The sequence below is a fragment of the Biomphalaria glabrata genome, chromosome 14 (genome assembly GCF_947242115.1).
Source record: "Biomphalaria glabrata chromosome 14, xgBioGlab47.1, whole genome shotgun sequence".
NCBI classification, from domain to species: Eukaryota; Metazoa; Mollusca; class Gastropoda; family Planorbidae; genus Biomphalaria; species Biomphalaria glabrata.
Genome location: NC_074724.1, coordinates 25,347,383 through 25,361,560, shown reverse-complemented (window position 1 = coordinate 25,361,560; position 14,178 = coordinate 25,347,383). Strand labels below are relative to the sequence as shown.

The 14,178-nt window shown below is 39.0% G+C and overlaps 1 protein-coding gene across 7 annotated transcripts in view; it reads left to right on the top strand.

Moving 5' to 3' along the window:
- LOC106058523 (protein C-ets-1-like) overlaps positions 1-14,178 on the top strand; it is a 157,571-nt gene that overhangs the window by 106,374 nt on the left and 37,019 nt on the right. For 4 of the 7 annotated variants that reach the window (XM_056009976.1, XM_056009978.1, XM_056009975.1 and 1 more), the window contains exon 2: positions 1,610-2,388. The exons of the other annotated variants lie outside the window; for them this stretch is intronic. In XM_056009976.1, coding sequence (XP_055865951.1) covers positions 1,803-2,388 — 586 coding nt within the window. In that variant the 5' untranslated portion in view covers positions 1,610-1,802. The remainder of the gene's footprint in view (positions 1-1,609; positions 2,389-14,178) is intronic. 7 annotated transcript variants of the gene reach the window in all.

The following is a 14,178-nucleotide window of genomic DNA, read 5'->3' as shown; positions in this document are numbered from 1 at the left end:
CCGCCCTAAAAACAGTCCATATATAAGAATATATATATATATATATATATATATATATATATATATATATATATATATATATATATAATTCTGTATAATATATAGAAGCGTAGAGGATCAATTCCAGTGGAATCGAAGATTTCTTTTCAGTGATCCTGCCAAAATAAATTGTATATGAGCCCTATGATAAAGAAAAGTCGGGCATCCCTGCTGCAGTTAGACCACCGTGAGGAGGTTGACTGGTAATGTACGGTTACCTTCTTATCAGGGGAAGTGTAGCTCTTGGTGTGAGCTCACTGTCACACTATTAGCTCACCAGGCAATGAAAGAGTTCAGACTGAACTGTTTGCCCTGCAGTCTGCCCTTGACTATATTTCCTTCTCAGTTCTCATCTTACAGCTATGACCTTGACCTATCCTTCCACCAACTATGAACCCAGACCGTTACAGTTACACTGGCTAAACATGACATAATGAGACACGGGGGGGGGGGGATGTCTTGCACTCCTAGAGCCAGATTGTCTCGAGCAGGTGATCTAATTACCTTGTTTAAAAAAAAAAATTACGCTCACTCCTGAATATCACATTGGATTTCTTTTGTTTGATGTCATCTCGAGAGATCGCCAGGTTCATCACCATTGAACAACCTACAACGTCTCCGCAATAGAGGTTCATCACCATTGAACAACCTACAACGTCTCCGCAATAGAGGTTCATCACCCTTGAACAACCTACAACGTCTCCGCAATAGAGGTTCATCACCATTGAACAACTTACAACTTCTCCGCAATAGAGGTTCATTACCATTGAACAACCTACAACTTCTCCGCAATAGAGGTTCATCACCATTGAACAACCTACAACGTCTCCGCAATAGAGGTTCATCACCATTGAACAACTTACAACTTCTCCGCAATAGAGGTTCATCACCATTGAACAACCTACAACTTCTCCGCAATAGCGTTGTGAAATCGTTGTATGCCTGGACTCGTAAGCTACTTCAGTCGTCGTCGTTTGCCAACACAACTTATTTAAATTATCGCCCTTTAACAGTTTCAAAGGGGACATTATCACGTCAACTCTATGAGCATGTGTAATTATGTGTGCACACCGCAAAACCTAATAAAAGAGTTAGTCTACAAATAAGTAAATCTTCATATACACAATTATATTGACCACCAAGCGCTTAATAAACGTGGCGATTTGTTGGTCAGTTCTATTTTTGTTGTCTTCCACCATATAAAATGACCTTTACAAACAAAATATAATTCAAACAGGCTCAGTATTCCATCCATACACACGCAATACGGATATTTTTTACTCATAATGCATATTCTTCCTTAATTTCCGTTGTTAATTGTTAAACCTTGTTTAATAACCGTTTAAAAATTAATTCCTATATAAAATTAGTTTTAAACCATGATTTCCAGTAATTAGCTTTAAACTTAGCTCATTTTGCTGTTTAGTTTTGAAGCGTTTATTATTACGCTTGAAATTGCATGAAATTCGTTGATTAGTTAAAACACTTTAAGGCTATGGAATATTCTAATTTTAATGAAAATTGATATTAGGAAAATTGTGTATATAAAGCAGTGTTTCCCAAATTGTAGGTTTTCGCCAACATGTCATATTGGACTTAACTTGGTGATGTCTTTGGATTGATGAGTTCCTATGTTTGTTATTGTAAGATAGCCACTGTTTGGTTTTGGCATTCTAAGTTTGTTGACCTAGTTATTAGCACGTGTGGAGGAAACGCTTATGCTGGAAGCTACTGGTTACGGTCAGTGAGTTGTGCGGTGGATTATGTTAGTGGGGAGCAATCCCGGACTGCTGGACTCTGATAGACGTATGATGACCATTCCTGGGAATTCTCAGCTGGACACTGACAGGCGCATCATGGCCCTCCCCGGCAGCGCCCAGCAGTGGCCGGACTTTCTGAATGCAGATCACGGCTGCGGACACGGTGGGGCGCTTATGGGCTGCGGTGCAAGCATGGTGGGCGCCCACGGCTTCTCCCAGAGACTTTTAGTGCACCATCATCAGCCGCCCACACAACACCACCAGCAACATTCTCCACATCATCCGCACCACCTTCAGCAACACCCCCACCACCACCAACAGCAGCAACAGCATTCGCCGACGCCGCAACACATGAACTACGGGCTCCAGCAGGCGCCCCTTTCGTCTCCCCACCATCTTCACAGCGGCGCCAGGCAGCCCCAGCACCACCACCCCTTTCACCACCCGCACCAACAGCAGCACCATCCTCAACAGCATCAACATCACCCAGCGGAATCCCAGCAGCAGCATATACACAATGACTGTATGCCCAGCAGTAACATTACCACCAACAAAACTAGTCTTTCTTTACTATCAAGTCTACGTAGCGGTAAGTTGACAATTTCAGTTTCTCAAACCTCTAGAGAGAGGCCATATTTCATCTTTAATAGGAAGCAGTCATGTTGAGACGAAACGTTTTGTTGAATATTCATAGATTATAAACGGATTTAATTTTTCTTTAGTACTGTATTACTGTTTTATGAAAGCAATTAACATGATCCAGTTTTTATGATTTATTTTTTTTTTTTTGGACTGAGTGCTCTTTCCTAAATGTAGTCTTTCCACAAGTGACATTGTTTCCACTGACTTATTTGTCATGGTGCCTCAGAAATTCTGAATTGAATCCCCCACACCCCACCCCCTGTGTCGTTATTTTTTTCTAAGTTACAAAATCGAAAACCCATCCCTTTCATGTGTCCATTCCTTTTCCAGTTGTGCCAGGTTCGTGTTTGGCTGCAGTGGGTTCGTTGAAGTAGTTCTTAGTCCGCTCTTTTTGTATTGTTTCAGAAACTCTGAATATTCCTACGCTTTTGTTTAACTCTGAATCTGATTATTTCTACGCTTCTATTGAACTCTGAATCTGAATATTTCTACGCTTCTATTGAACTCTGAATCTGAATATTTCTACGCTTCTATTGAACTCTGAATCTGATTATTTCTACGCTTCTATTGAACTCTGAATCTGATTATTTCTACACTTTTGTTTAACTCTGAATCTGAATATCCCTACGTTTTTGTTTAACTCTGAATCTGAATATTTCTACGCTTTTGTTTAACTCTGAATCTGAATATCCCTACGCTTTTGTTTAACTCTGAATCTGAATATTTCTACGCTTTTGTTTAACTCTGAATCTGAATATCCCTACGCTTTTGTTTAACTCTGAATCTGAATATTTCTACGCTTTTGTTTAACTCTGAATCTGAATATTTCTACGCTTTTGTTTAACTCTTAATCTGAATATTTCTACGCTTTTGTTTAACTCTGAATCTGAATATTTCTACGCTTTTGTTTAACTCTGAATCTGAATATTTCTACGCTTTTGTTTAACTCTGAATCTAAATATTCCTATGCATCTATTACAATCAAAAGATTCAAATTAGACCTAAAAGCTGTTACATACTTGATGGTTAAATAAGACACACATTGCGGCTTCACTGTACACGCTTATGCTGTGTGTTGCCGAGATGCTATGTACATTGTCCGAGTGGTCAGTTAAAAAAAAAACTGCTTTTTGTTTTCTTGTCTTTCGTCTTGTTGGTGGAGGGTGGGCAGGGTCTGTTTATCAATAAACAAAACATTTTAAAACACTGTAGCCTTATGATACAATTAGCTGGACTAGCAGCAGAGAAATCAGTTCACGTGCCTCTATGAGAACAGCGTCTCTCTCTTTCCTCACTCATTGAGTGGCCAGCAGCACATCTTCCTCGTCCAGTGGAATAAATCTTTTTTTTTTAAATGTCAATCCTTTCAGTATAACCGTGGCGCCCCCAAAACTTTCCCCCCGTTTTTACCATTAAATTTATTTGAAATTCTCTGTACAGCTAAGTCAGGGCGCCAGACGTCAAGTGTTTGCTCGAGAAACTCCCCACCCCTTTGGTTTTTTTTTCTCCCCCTCACCCCAGCCCCTTTATTTTTTGGTTCGTTCTCTCCTCATGCTGCCATCTATTAGAAGCTCATTAGAGACAACTCAAGCAGCTTATATCATGCTCACGTTCTGCCTCCCCCGCCACCCCCCCACACCCCTGTCCAGCATTTGAATCTATCTCCATCTTCTGTGCTTGACCTTTCCTCGACTCTCTAGGGCGAGTGTACAAATGAAACAAAAGCTGATAAGTTTTTTTTTTTTTAAATTTCTTCGAGTCTGTTCATCTTTCATTTGGTCAGATAGTTATGTCATTCTATCTATCTATCTATCTATCTATCTATCTATCTATCTATCTATCTATCTATCTATCTATCTATCTATCTATCTATCTATCTATCTATCTATCTATCTATCTATCTATGTCTGTCTGTCTGTCCTTCCGTTTATCTGTCTGTCTGTTGTTGTTTTTTCTGTCCGTCCGTTTGTCTGTCCGTCTTTCTGTCTGAGTTGATCTATCTAGCTATCTCTGTTTGTTCGTTGGAATACCTTTTCGTACAATTTCCTAGCTTACTGCTCCAATCTCTAAATCAATGGGGAAGAGAAAAAAAAAGAGTCACTTCTCTTGACAGTGCAAGCCTACACAGTTATATTTAGATACCTCTTATTTCGGACCTCTTGACCATCTCAAGCTCGGGCAACATTTTTGTTTCGGGGATGGAAGGAGTGTGCAGCGGGGGAGGGGGCAGCTAGTAAGTAACCACTAACAGTGACCAGCACTGCGTACCACCAGCATCACATGACCTACTTCTGAGCACATGTCCAAGTCTTCTCGATGAAATGTATGTAACCTCACTGTAGGGAATGTGTTCAAACCTTTAAGAATGAAGTAAAACATCTCAAGTAAGATACAGAGAACTGAAGTACGTAATGGCTTTCATAGACTCGTAAACTTTGAGTTAAAATAAAAACAAAACAATTGTAGTTTATTCTAATCTGAAGTTGAGTTGCGGTATATATTCTCTATATTGCTGTCTAGGTGTGAATAGTCAGATTCGCCCTTGCAACCACCAACAACCGTTAAACGTCGATTACCCCACTTCCTACGACCATTGTCCACTCCTCGGGACAAAAGAGCATCTTCACGCACCTGGCTATTGTCACGGGGCATCTTGGAGAACTATCACAAGTCTCGCGATTAGTTGCCACAAGAGAGCTCTCCTCCACAGGCTAGGTTACAAGTTGAACTCCACGACCTAGACCAACAGATACAAGAATAGATAGTGTTACAGTAATCCCAACTGTTAATTCTCCCAAGCCCTTCGTCTTTTGCTTTCTTTCTTCCATCCTTCTTTCGGCCACTTGACCATTGTTGCGTCCATCTAGTGTATCCCCCCATTCAATGACATTTATGTCCCTTTTTTTGTTTTTAACACCTTAAGTCTCTTCCCCTCTTGACCGATACAAATCGAAGATTAAAGGATGATTTGCTTAGGCTAAACCGCCCCAAGACCGTATTGGGGAAAAAAAAAGAACCCGATAACAAAACGGAACGTTGCGGCTCCCCTTGGGGCGCTGATCATGAAAAAGTTTTTTTTTCTTGTCTTGTTTTTTTTTTTTTAATTGTTCTTCTCACATCCAGCATCTTCTTATCTTCAACGTCTTTGATACTCAGATTTACATTTTGACTTTAGATAATCATTTGATAGACCGATTTGTAATAGAGCTTTGTAGGATGAAACTATAACAAGTTTTCATTTAGGGCGGATACCTAAAAAAAAAAAAAGCTATTTGTTGTATCCGGTGCATAGAACATAGGAACGGTTGATACACTTTGTATTTTGTGTGCACTGTTCAGAGCCGTAGAATTACATTTTTAAGCTCTTTCGGTTGCAGCACAAATTTTAACCAGAGTTGACAAAGAGTAATCTTTTAATATGGCGTCCTTGACATTGGTTAGAATCGAAAATATATTTTAAAAATTCCCGATAAATCTACAAATCAACGGCCAAGATTAATCGGCACTTCGATCTGGAAAAAAATGATATATTGGTCATAATGTCTTTCTAGTGGTACTTTTCTTGATCAGAACTAATTTTCCATGGCATAAATCAGGATGAGAAAGAGTACCGAAGGACAAGTCTGAAGTTTTGAATTCGAATCCTGTTCCATTTATTGCATGACAATCATGAGGCACGTGAAGGGGAAGAACAGTCTGTACTTATGCACTTTTGTAAATAAACAAAAAATAGTTGACCCTGTGTCATTTTACTACAAAAGGTTACAAATGTTTAAAAAAAAAAACAACCTCAACATACACATGCTTGGGTTGGGGGGGGGGGAATCCGTTGACTTATGTTGACTAAGTTGACGCATCTGAGGAAATTAAAACATAAAAGATTTGGAAGGGAGCACTCAAAATGTGTGTGTGTGTGTGTCTCCATTTTTTTAAGCCAATTGGGAGCTGATTCTATTACATTTGAAATTTAACTTACGACCTGGGCCTACAAAGCAGAGATCTGATCTCTCGCTAGGTAATAATTAGCACCTTGGTGGTCCAGTCCATGGGTGTAAATAATCCCATTCAGTTGTCTCATCTTGACTAAGGGTTTTGTGAAGGGAGTGGCTTGGGGGAATGATAAGTTCAAAGGAGGGGGGCGTTCAAACAGCTGACTTTTTTCTCTTTAATCTTCATCGCCCACCCCCCTGCTTCCTTCTCTCTTTATTCACACGATCGCCACCCCCACACTGCTACCACCACACAGCTACCACCACACAGCTACCACCACACAGCTACCACCCAAATAGTCATTTAACTTTGTGTATACGCCACCAGTTCCACCCAAAACATTGACTTGTAGTGCCAGGGATGCACAAGGAGAGAGTGAGGTTGGATTCTGTCCCCCCCCTTTTTTTTCCCCAATCAAACCTGTAATTTTGGTGATTTCGCCCCCCCCCCCAAAAAAAAAGAGTGTTATACCGCAGCCATATACTGCTTTAAAAAAGATTCTTTGATCATTTGCACCCCTCCTCTTTTTTTTCCATTTCCTCTCCCTCCACACAACAATCAGTTTTATTTAGTTTTCTGAATCTTTTATTTTTTTCACTGTAACCTTTCTGACACTGATCACACTGACTGCTAAAAACATTTATTACAGTCAAGCAAAAAGAAAATTACGCATATAATTCACCCCAAACATTCCCTTACCACTGTCCTATGCATCCCTTAATGCGGTCCAATACTCACTTCACCATCCTTTACCACTGTCTAATCCCTACTTCACCATCCCTTAACACTGTCCAATACTCAATTCACCATCCCTTAACACTGTCCAATACTCAATTCACCATCCCTTAACACTGTCCAATACTCAATTCACCATCCCTTAACACTGTCCAATACTCAATTCACCATCCCTTAACGCTGTCCAATACTCAATTCACCATCCCTTGACGCTGTCCAATACTCAATTCACCATCCCTTGACGCTGTCCAATACTCAATTCACCATCCCTTGACGCTGTCCAATCCCCCCGCTTCACCATTCTTTACCACTGTCCAATCACATTTTTTTTTAAACAACTGTAAAAGTTAATCAACCAAAAAAAATAAATCAATTGAATTAATTACATATCTATACTATCATCTACTTTTATTGATTAAAAATACTCAATATAAAAAAAGTCTAGATCTGATTGCTTCTCTTTCTGTGTTCTACTCAAAAGTTTTCAGTTTTAATGTAGAGAATTAAATTTAATTTTAATTTTTCCCTAACATTTTGTCTGTTAACCCCCCCCCCCTCCGTACTGTACTGGTTTGTTAAAAAAAAACAAAAAAACTAGCTTCCACTATCTACCAGAGCTGCTTGGCTATAACGGGTTTTACTCTGGCCTTCTACTCAACACCTCTCCCCCGCCCCATTAGGGTGTAGGGTTTCGCAAATTGTTTGCTAACATGTTGTAGTGATTTCAGGGCAATCAGTGGCCCCCGCCGCCACATCTGGCGGAGACATTAGCACCATCTCCTTGGCCGTGGCGGAACTGGCGGCGCCGAGGAAGATGAGGAGAAAATGAAGGCTGGGGTATGGGTAAGGCCTGCGGGGGCTCCCGACTCGAGTGGAAAGTGAGCTTGGGGGTTGGGGGGGGTCGAAAGGCTGGAACAGAGGGGCGATCTGTTCACGATCTCTTAAATATCTATCTTCAGATCCAAAGTTGAAGATAACGGAAAAGAAGCGGGAGGGATGATACGGGTTGTTGGTCAGTCAATGGTCAGCGTTGTCCGCGTAGACCGAAAAGAAATCGCCGCGATCAAAGGGATTGTTCCTATATATATTTCACGGGAGGTAACCGCGTAACGTATACCATGTAAGCGTAGTAACTCTTGCGTCACAGAAAGTAGTTATATGGGATCTCTCGACTTTCGTCACCACCTTTTTTTTTATACCCGTTCATTAGCACATGGTATTCATTAGCACATGGTATTCATTAGCACCCTGTGAACAACACTGTTGAATTTTTTTGTGGAAAACTTGGTGGATTGATGTCTGGACAAAGTCTTGTATTCTTTCCGGACGCCAACACAAGCCAAGCGCACTGTATAATTAGGCAGCATGTGAATGAGATAATTAGTTATTGTTTTTTTTTTATGTGTGGTGATACACAAGTATGTTTTGAAACTCACCCCCCCCCGCCTTGACATTGTTCTAATACATGAAAAAACATTCGATTGCGAATTTCTTCGTTGGTTAAATCTTGTCAAATCTAGTGTATAGATCTATTACACATTATACTCTTCCAATGATAGGCCTTTAGAAGTCGATGCCAAACAATGTCCTGAACATTAATTGATTAAACTATTGAATCAATAATGCGTAACATTAGGAAATTCCCGATCGCGATTGTCCTGTCAAGAACGCGATAGTTCTTTCAAAACTGATGTTGGATCTAGACCTATATCTAGTTCTCTAGCCTATTTTTTTTTTATTTGAAAAATTATTACAATCAAACCAGAGTTTTCTCAGTGTGGCCAAACGAGCCAGTAATTCTGTTCTCAGCGATACACAATGACTGTTAAATTTCTAAGAAATAGTTTTGAGACGTTTTTTGAGATCAGCTGTCCAATTACCTCCTCCCACCCCCCAGGTTCCATTTTAAATCCACTAAAGCCTTACACAGATAAATAAAACACTACTGGAAGAATCAGAAAAGTCACAAAGTGAAAGACCAATTTCTTATTCCTTTTGCTAAGACAAATTAGTATATGTCCTTTATTATTTCCTACTGCTATTTGAGCTTCTAACGGGTATCCTGAATCAATCAGTAAAACCAGTGACTTGGTAAAGTTTTAGTCTCTAATTAAACATGTACAGTTACGTTAACAATGCGACTAACGTGTAGGACATAATGATAAGAGTTCTTTGAAAGTACGTCTGTACTTTAGAAGATAAAATATTTAATTGTCATGAAACATTTATTTTCACTTTTCTTTCGTAGCTGTTCATCACGTCATGGTGCACGGACATTCTTTGTACACAGGAGGGCTCGTTTGTAGCAGTGTTACCTTGAGTTTTTAATCTATTTGTCAAGTTTCAGTCTGTATGTCATGTTTCAGTCTGTATGTCATGTTTCATTCTGTATGTCATGTTTCAATCTATACGTCATGTTTCAATCTATACGTCATGTTTCAATCTATACGTCATTTTTCAATCTATACGTCATTTTTCAATCTATACGTCATGTTTCAATCTAAACGTTATGTTTCAATCCATATGTCATGTTTCAATCTATACGTCATTTTTCAATCTATACGTCATGTTTCTTCATTCCTATTTCTTGTGTACATTTTTGAAAGCTCCTAAATGGAGTTTTTCTTCACGACTTTCTACGTTTTTCTGTTGTAAATATTCTCCATACAAAATCTTTTTTTTTTAATACCCATGGGAAAAAGCGGAACGTCCCGATTTCTTTCTTCTGAAAATGGCGCCGTTACGCCCTGTATTGGTAAGACAAACGCGTGCCTTTTGCTTTTAATTTGTCTAGCCAGGGGTTTAAAAAAATCAAGCAAGAACTATTTGGACACTAAAACAAGAAAGGCAACTGTTCTGCAATAAATATTACCAACAAAGAAAAGGTAATTCTTCAGACTATCGCTAATTATCTCCCCTCACACCCCAAACATTACCAAGATATTAATACTTATGGGAAGTGGGGGAAAAAAAAAGGTGAAGTCTTTGTGACTACTGACGGTATATATATATATATTTAATGGTATGACAACAAAGAAATTTAATCGACAGGGAGTGCGGGGATCTAAGACATCTTGAAAGATGAGAAATTTAGGATTGTTGCCATGGTAACCTTAACCACCGGTACACTGAAATGGGGGGGGGGGGGGAGGCGGTTCTCGTTATTTGTAAGGACAAACAATGTGATCGCCAAATAAAGTTCTTCGTTTTTTTTTTTTTGTTGTTTTTTTTTTTCATAAGGATCATTTACGTATGTTTAGGTTGGGTGATATTAGGATCTTGTGCTAGGAACCAACATTTTTTTTTGAACATTCATATTTAAAAGAACAAAATTCATTCTGATATCTTTTTCCCACAGGACGTGATCCAGAGTTGAGACATTCTTTTTTTTTTTTTTTCTAATTAGCCTATATCTGTACATAGAGTGTTCCCCTATTGTCTCTGTCAACTTAGAGCTTAATTAGATCTGTGTCAATTACACACAAAAATTACCGGTCAATACCATTTTTATTAAATAAGTCAAAGTAAAGTTTAGACAAATGGAAATAGCGAAAAAAAAATGTATTCTTCACAGACTGGACGCAGTAGGTTTCATTCTTAAGTATAAGTACATAATATTGATGTAATTTATCCGGTTTACTATCGTTTGAATTAAAACATGTTTAAAAAGTATTTCACATCGATTGATTTCTAACCAAGACGATGTACTTGTCAAATAAACTCTACGTATAACATATAATCATCATATCTACATCTTGAATCATATTTCAAAGTTGAAATATATATATATATATATATATATATATATATATATATATATATATATATATATATATATATATGTGTGTGTTTGTGAGTGTGTGTGTGTGTCACAAACCTTTGGAGATGATGTATTGTGTGTCTCTTGTTTGAATGTGTACGAAAAAAAAAAAGTGAATTTGATCTAGATCTTTCCATTCTCCATACAATAGAAAAGTTCAATTCTGTCCATGTCTCTCTCTCTCTCACCTACCTACATTTTGTGCTTCTCTCTCGTTGCCTCCTTCTGACCTCCTTCTCTTTGCTCCCAGAGCACTCTTCAGCGTCTTTTCATCGGTCCAATTTAAGAGGCTAGGACGTACGTTATTGCCAGATCAAAGAAACACACAACTGGGGGGGGGGGGGGGGGGGGGGAGAGAAAGAAAAAAATCTGCCTGCCAACTATAAAATGTCATCACCCGTTAAAAACAAATCATTTTTTTTTAACCTCCTTTAGATCTTTGCCTAGTTTGTTGCTTGAGCGAGGGAGGGAGAGATAGAGAGATACACCTCCCCATCACTCTTTAAATCCTTCCCCTCTGGACTGCCGGGCAAGTGTCTACGCCCTCCCCCCCCCCCCCCTTTTCGCTCCAACGAGTTACGCCATCTCTTTCTCCATCTGACAGATTTCACATTTTCTTGTAACATTGGCAGCGTCATGCATGTTTTTTTGTTCAAAGACATTTTAGAAAAGTCATCACTCCATACAATCATAACAAGTTCAGAGACGGTCCAGAGAGAAACATGAGCTCGTCATTGATGTATTTCTAGTCTTTCCCCACCGGCTACTCCCGGCCGCCCAATTATATCATTCGATTGTTTAAAAAAAATGAAGGAAACGCAAAGGAAGCATTAAAAAAGATAATGTAATGGATTTCTTGTTTCCACCTCCTCTCTCTCTCTCTCTCTCTCTCTCTCCTCTGTCACACACACTTACACGCACGCACACACATTCACACTCAATCTCGACATCCATACACTAGACGACAGAGATAATCTAAAATCTATCTATATTTATATGGCAGTACTTTAGTCACCTATGTGCAGTTCAATGACTCTATTTTAATGAATCGGAAATATCCGATACACGGGCGAATTTAATTTTTACAAAGCTTTTATATCAACTCACTCTGTCTGTCTGTCCGTCTGTTTGTCTGGTACACATTTTTCATTTTATTTCTACCTCTTCAAATTCTCGCATCAAGTTTCAACTTCGCACAGTTAGTCACTGTCCAAGACAACACATGAATAAGTGTGCAAAGTTTGCACAAATAAAAATGTACTAGATTTGTACCAGACAGACAGAATGAGTTAATAAAAAAGCCTATATAATTCTTAAAATCTTGTCATTTTCTTGTTTTTTCTTTAATACAAAAAGCCTTTATGTAAGCCTATATATATATATATATAGTTAACTTGTTAGCAGCATTGTAAATAATAATGCTATTGAATATATTCGTTTGATTGAACAGTGAATCACAGTACATAGACTTGCCATTCTCTAATAGCAGATTTTGTCACACACACACACAATTCGCACAAGCACGAAGCAATTAGTGAGGGCATTGGAATCTTGCTAGATACAAAATATGTAAATTTGATTAAATTAATACTAAAAAAAAGGTTCTAAGAGGTATCGGGGTCGATTTACAAACGTACACGTTGCGTTATAGCCATTTTAAATTATTTGGCCAACTACAATGTAATCGGTATTAAATGTGAGGTTAATAGTTTCTAACCTTTTTTTAAAATTCCGGTTCTAGGCCTAATAGTTGGCTACGAGTATGTTGGTTCACAATGTGATGGATAGTTGATTGTCTTCATCCCCGAGATCTTTCTACAATGCCGTAATATTGATTCAAGTTAATTGAATGGTGTCAAAGTTTTGCTTATTCTGAATAGTTAGTACATAAGTCGAAGTGAAACATTGACGTTTAGGTTGTAGATAAGGAGATTCTGGGAAGAGGGGGGGGGGGAGGTTACAGTGCACTTGGTGAAAGTCACCTAACGAGTGACTTGATTTCTCTACTCTTCAACCCTCGACCAAGCAAACAAACATCCCTGAGCTGACTCTGTCAAGAGCGTGTAATGTCCAGTTATAATGACCCTCTTAACTGACCAGTACAATTGTCCACTCGACTCTAACAGTGTGTCTGGTTTAGTTAAGATATTGACCCCCCACTCCCACATATTCTTTTTTTTCTTTTCTTTTATACCGGTACATTCATTAATGAAATAGCCCGTCGAACGATGTCTTAGGCCAAGGGAGGCGCGGGGGGACACCAGAAGAATAGAAAGGTGGGGCGTCTAAACTGTTTCTATTGTGACCACCGTGTGAATGTTTACGGGGCACCGTCGTGAGAACGGGACTTGTCTTAAACTGATGGCCAGTTCCCTTTCCCCCCCTCCCCTTTTTTTTATATCTTCAATTCAATGGTCATCGACTGACCACAGCTAGTAGATATGTTTGCTGGACTTGTTTTGAAAAGTGGAAACGTTTTTCACACGAAGGGTGGGAAATCTTAGGGACCTACTAAAGATGAAAAGGCGATCGTTAGTAGACTGGGGCGGGCGGAGGATGCAAGCACCCTGGAACCAGCGATTGTGTATATAAACTCAAAGTCAATGTTTGTGAAAGTAGGTGTAGATAATAAGAAAGCTACATAAACTGCCCTCCGGGGTGGGATTTATCTTCGCTATTTTCTCACCCCCATTGCAGAGACCCCGCTGCGTCCATTAGTTTCAGCTTTCATACTATTATGCTCTCGTTTCGCCCATTCTTAAAGAAAAAAAAAAGAATTTAAATCGAACAAAATAATAGGTAAAATGACGTCATTTATTCTCGCGTCTATCGGATCAGTTAAGACTAGGAAAAACTTTAGCCAATCACGTGATGATCCAGCGGACTTGTTTCTTAATGTTACTGATTGTTTGCTCAAGTCTCTAACATCAGAATTCATTAATTCATTCATATAAATGTAACAGATGCTAGTACGATAAGAAACAAAGAAATATGACCGTGGGTCAACCTGTTTATATTTGGAAAGATCGCACTTAAAGGAAATCATCATTTAGAGACAGACGTGAATATGAGATCCACAGGGCAGAAGAAACGACCAACACAATGACCAACGCCTTTACTTGACAGCAACTTATGTTAGGTACCAAGAAAGCTGGATGGACTTAGAGGCGGCCTAAACATTAAAAACCCCAG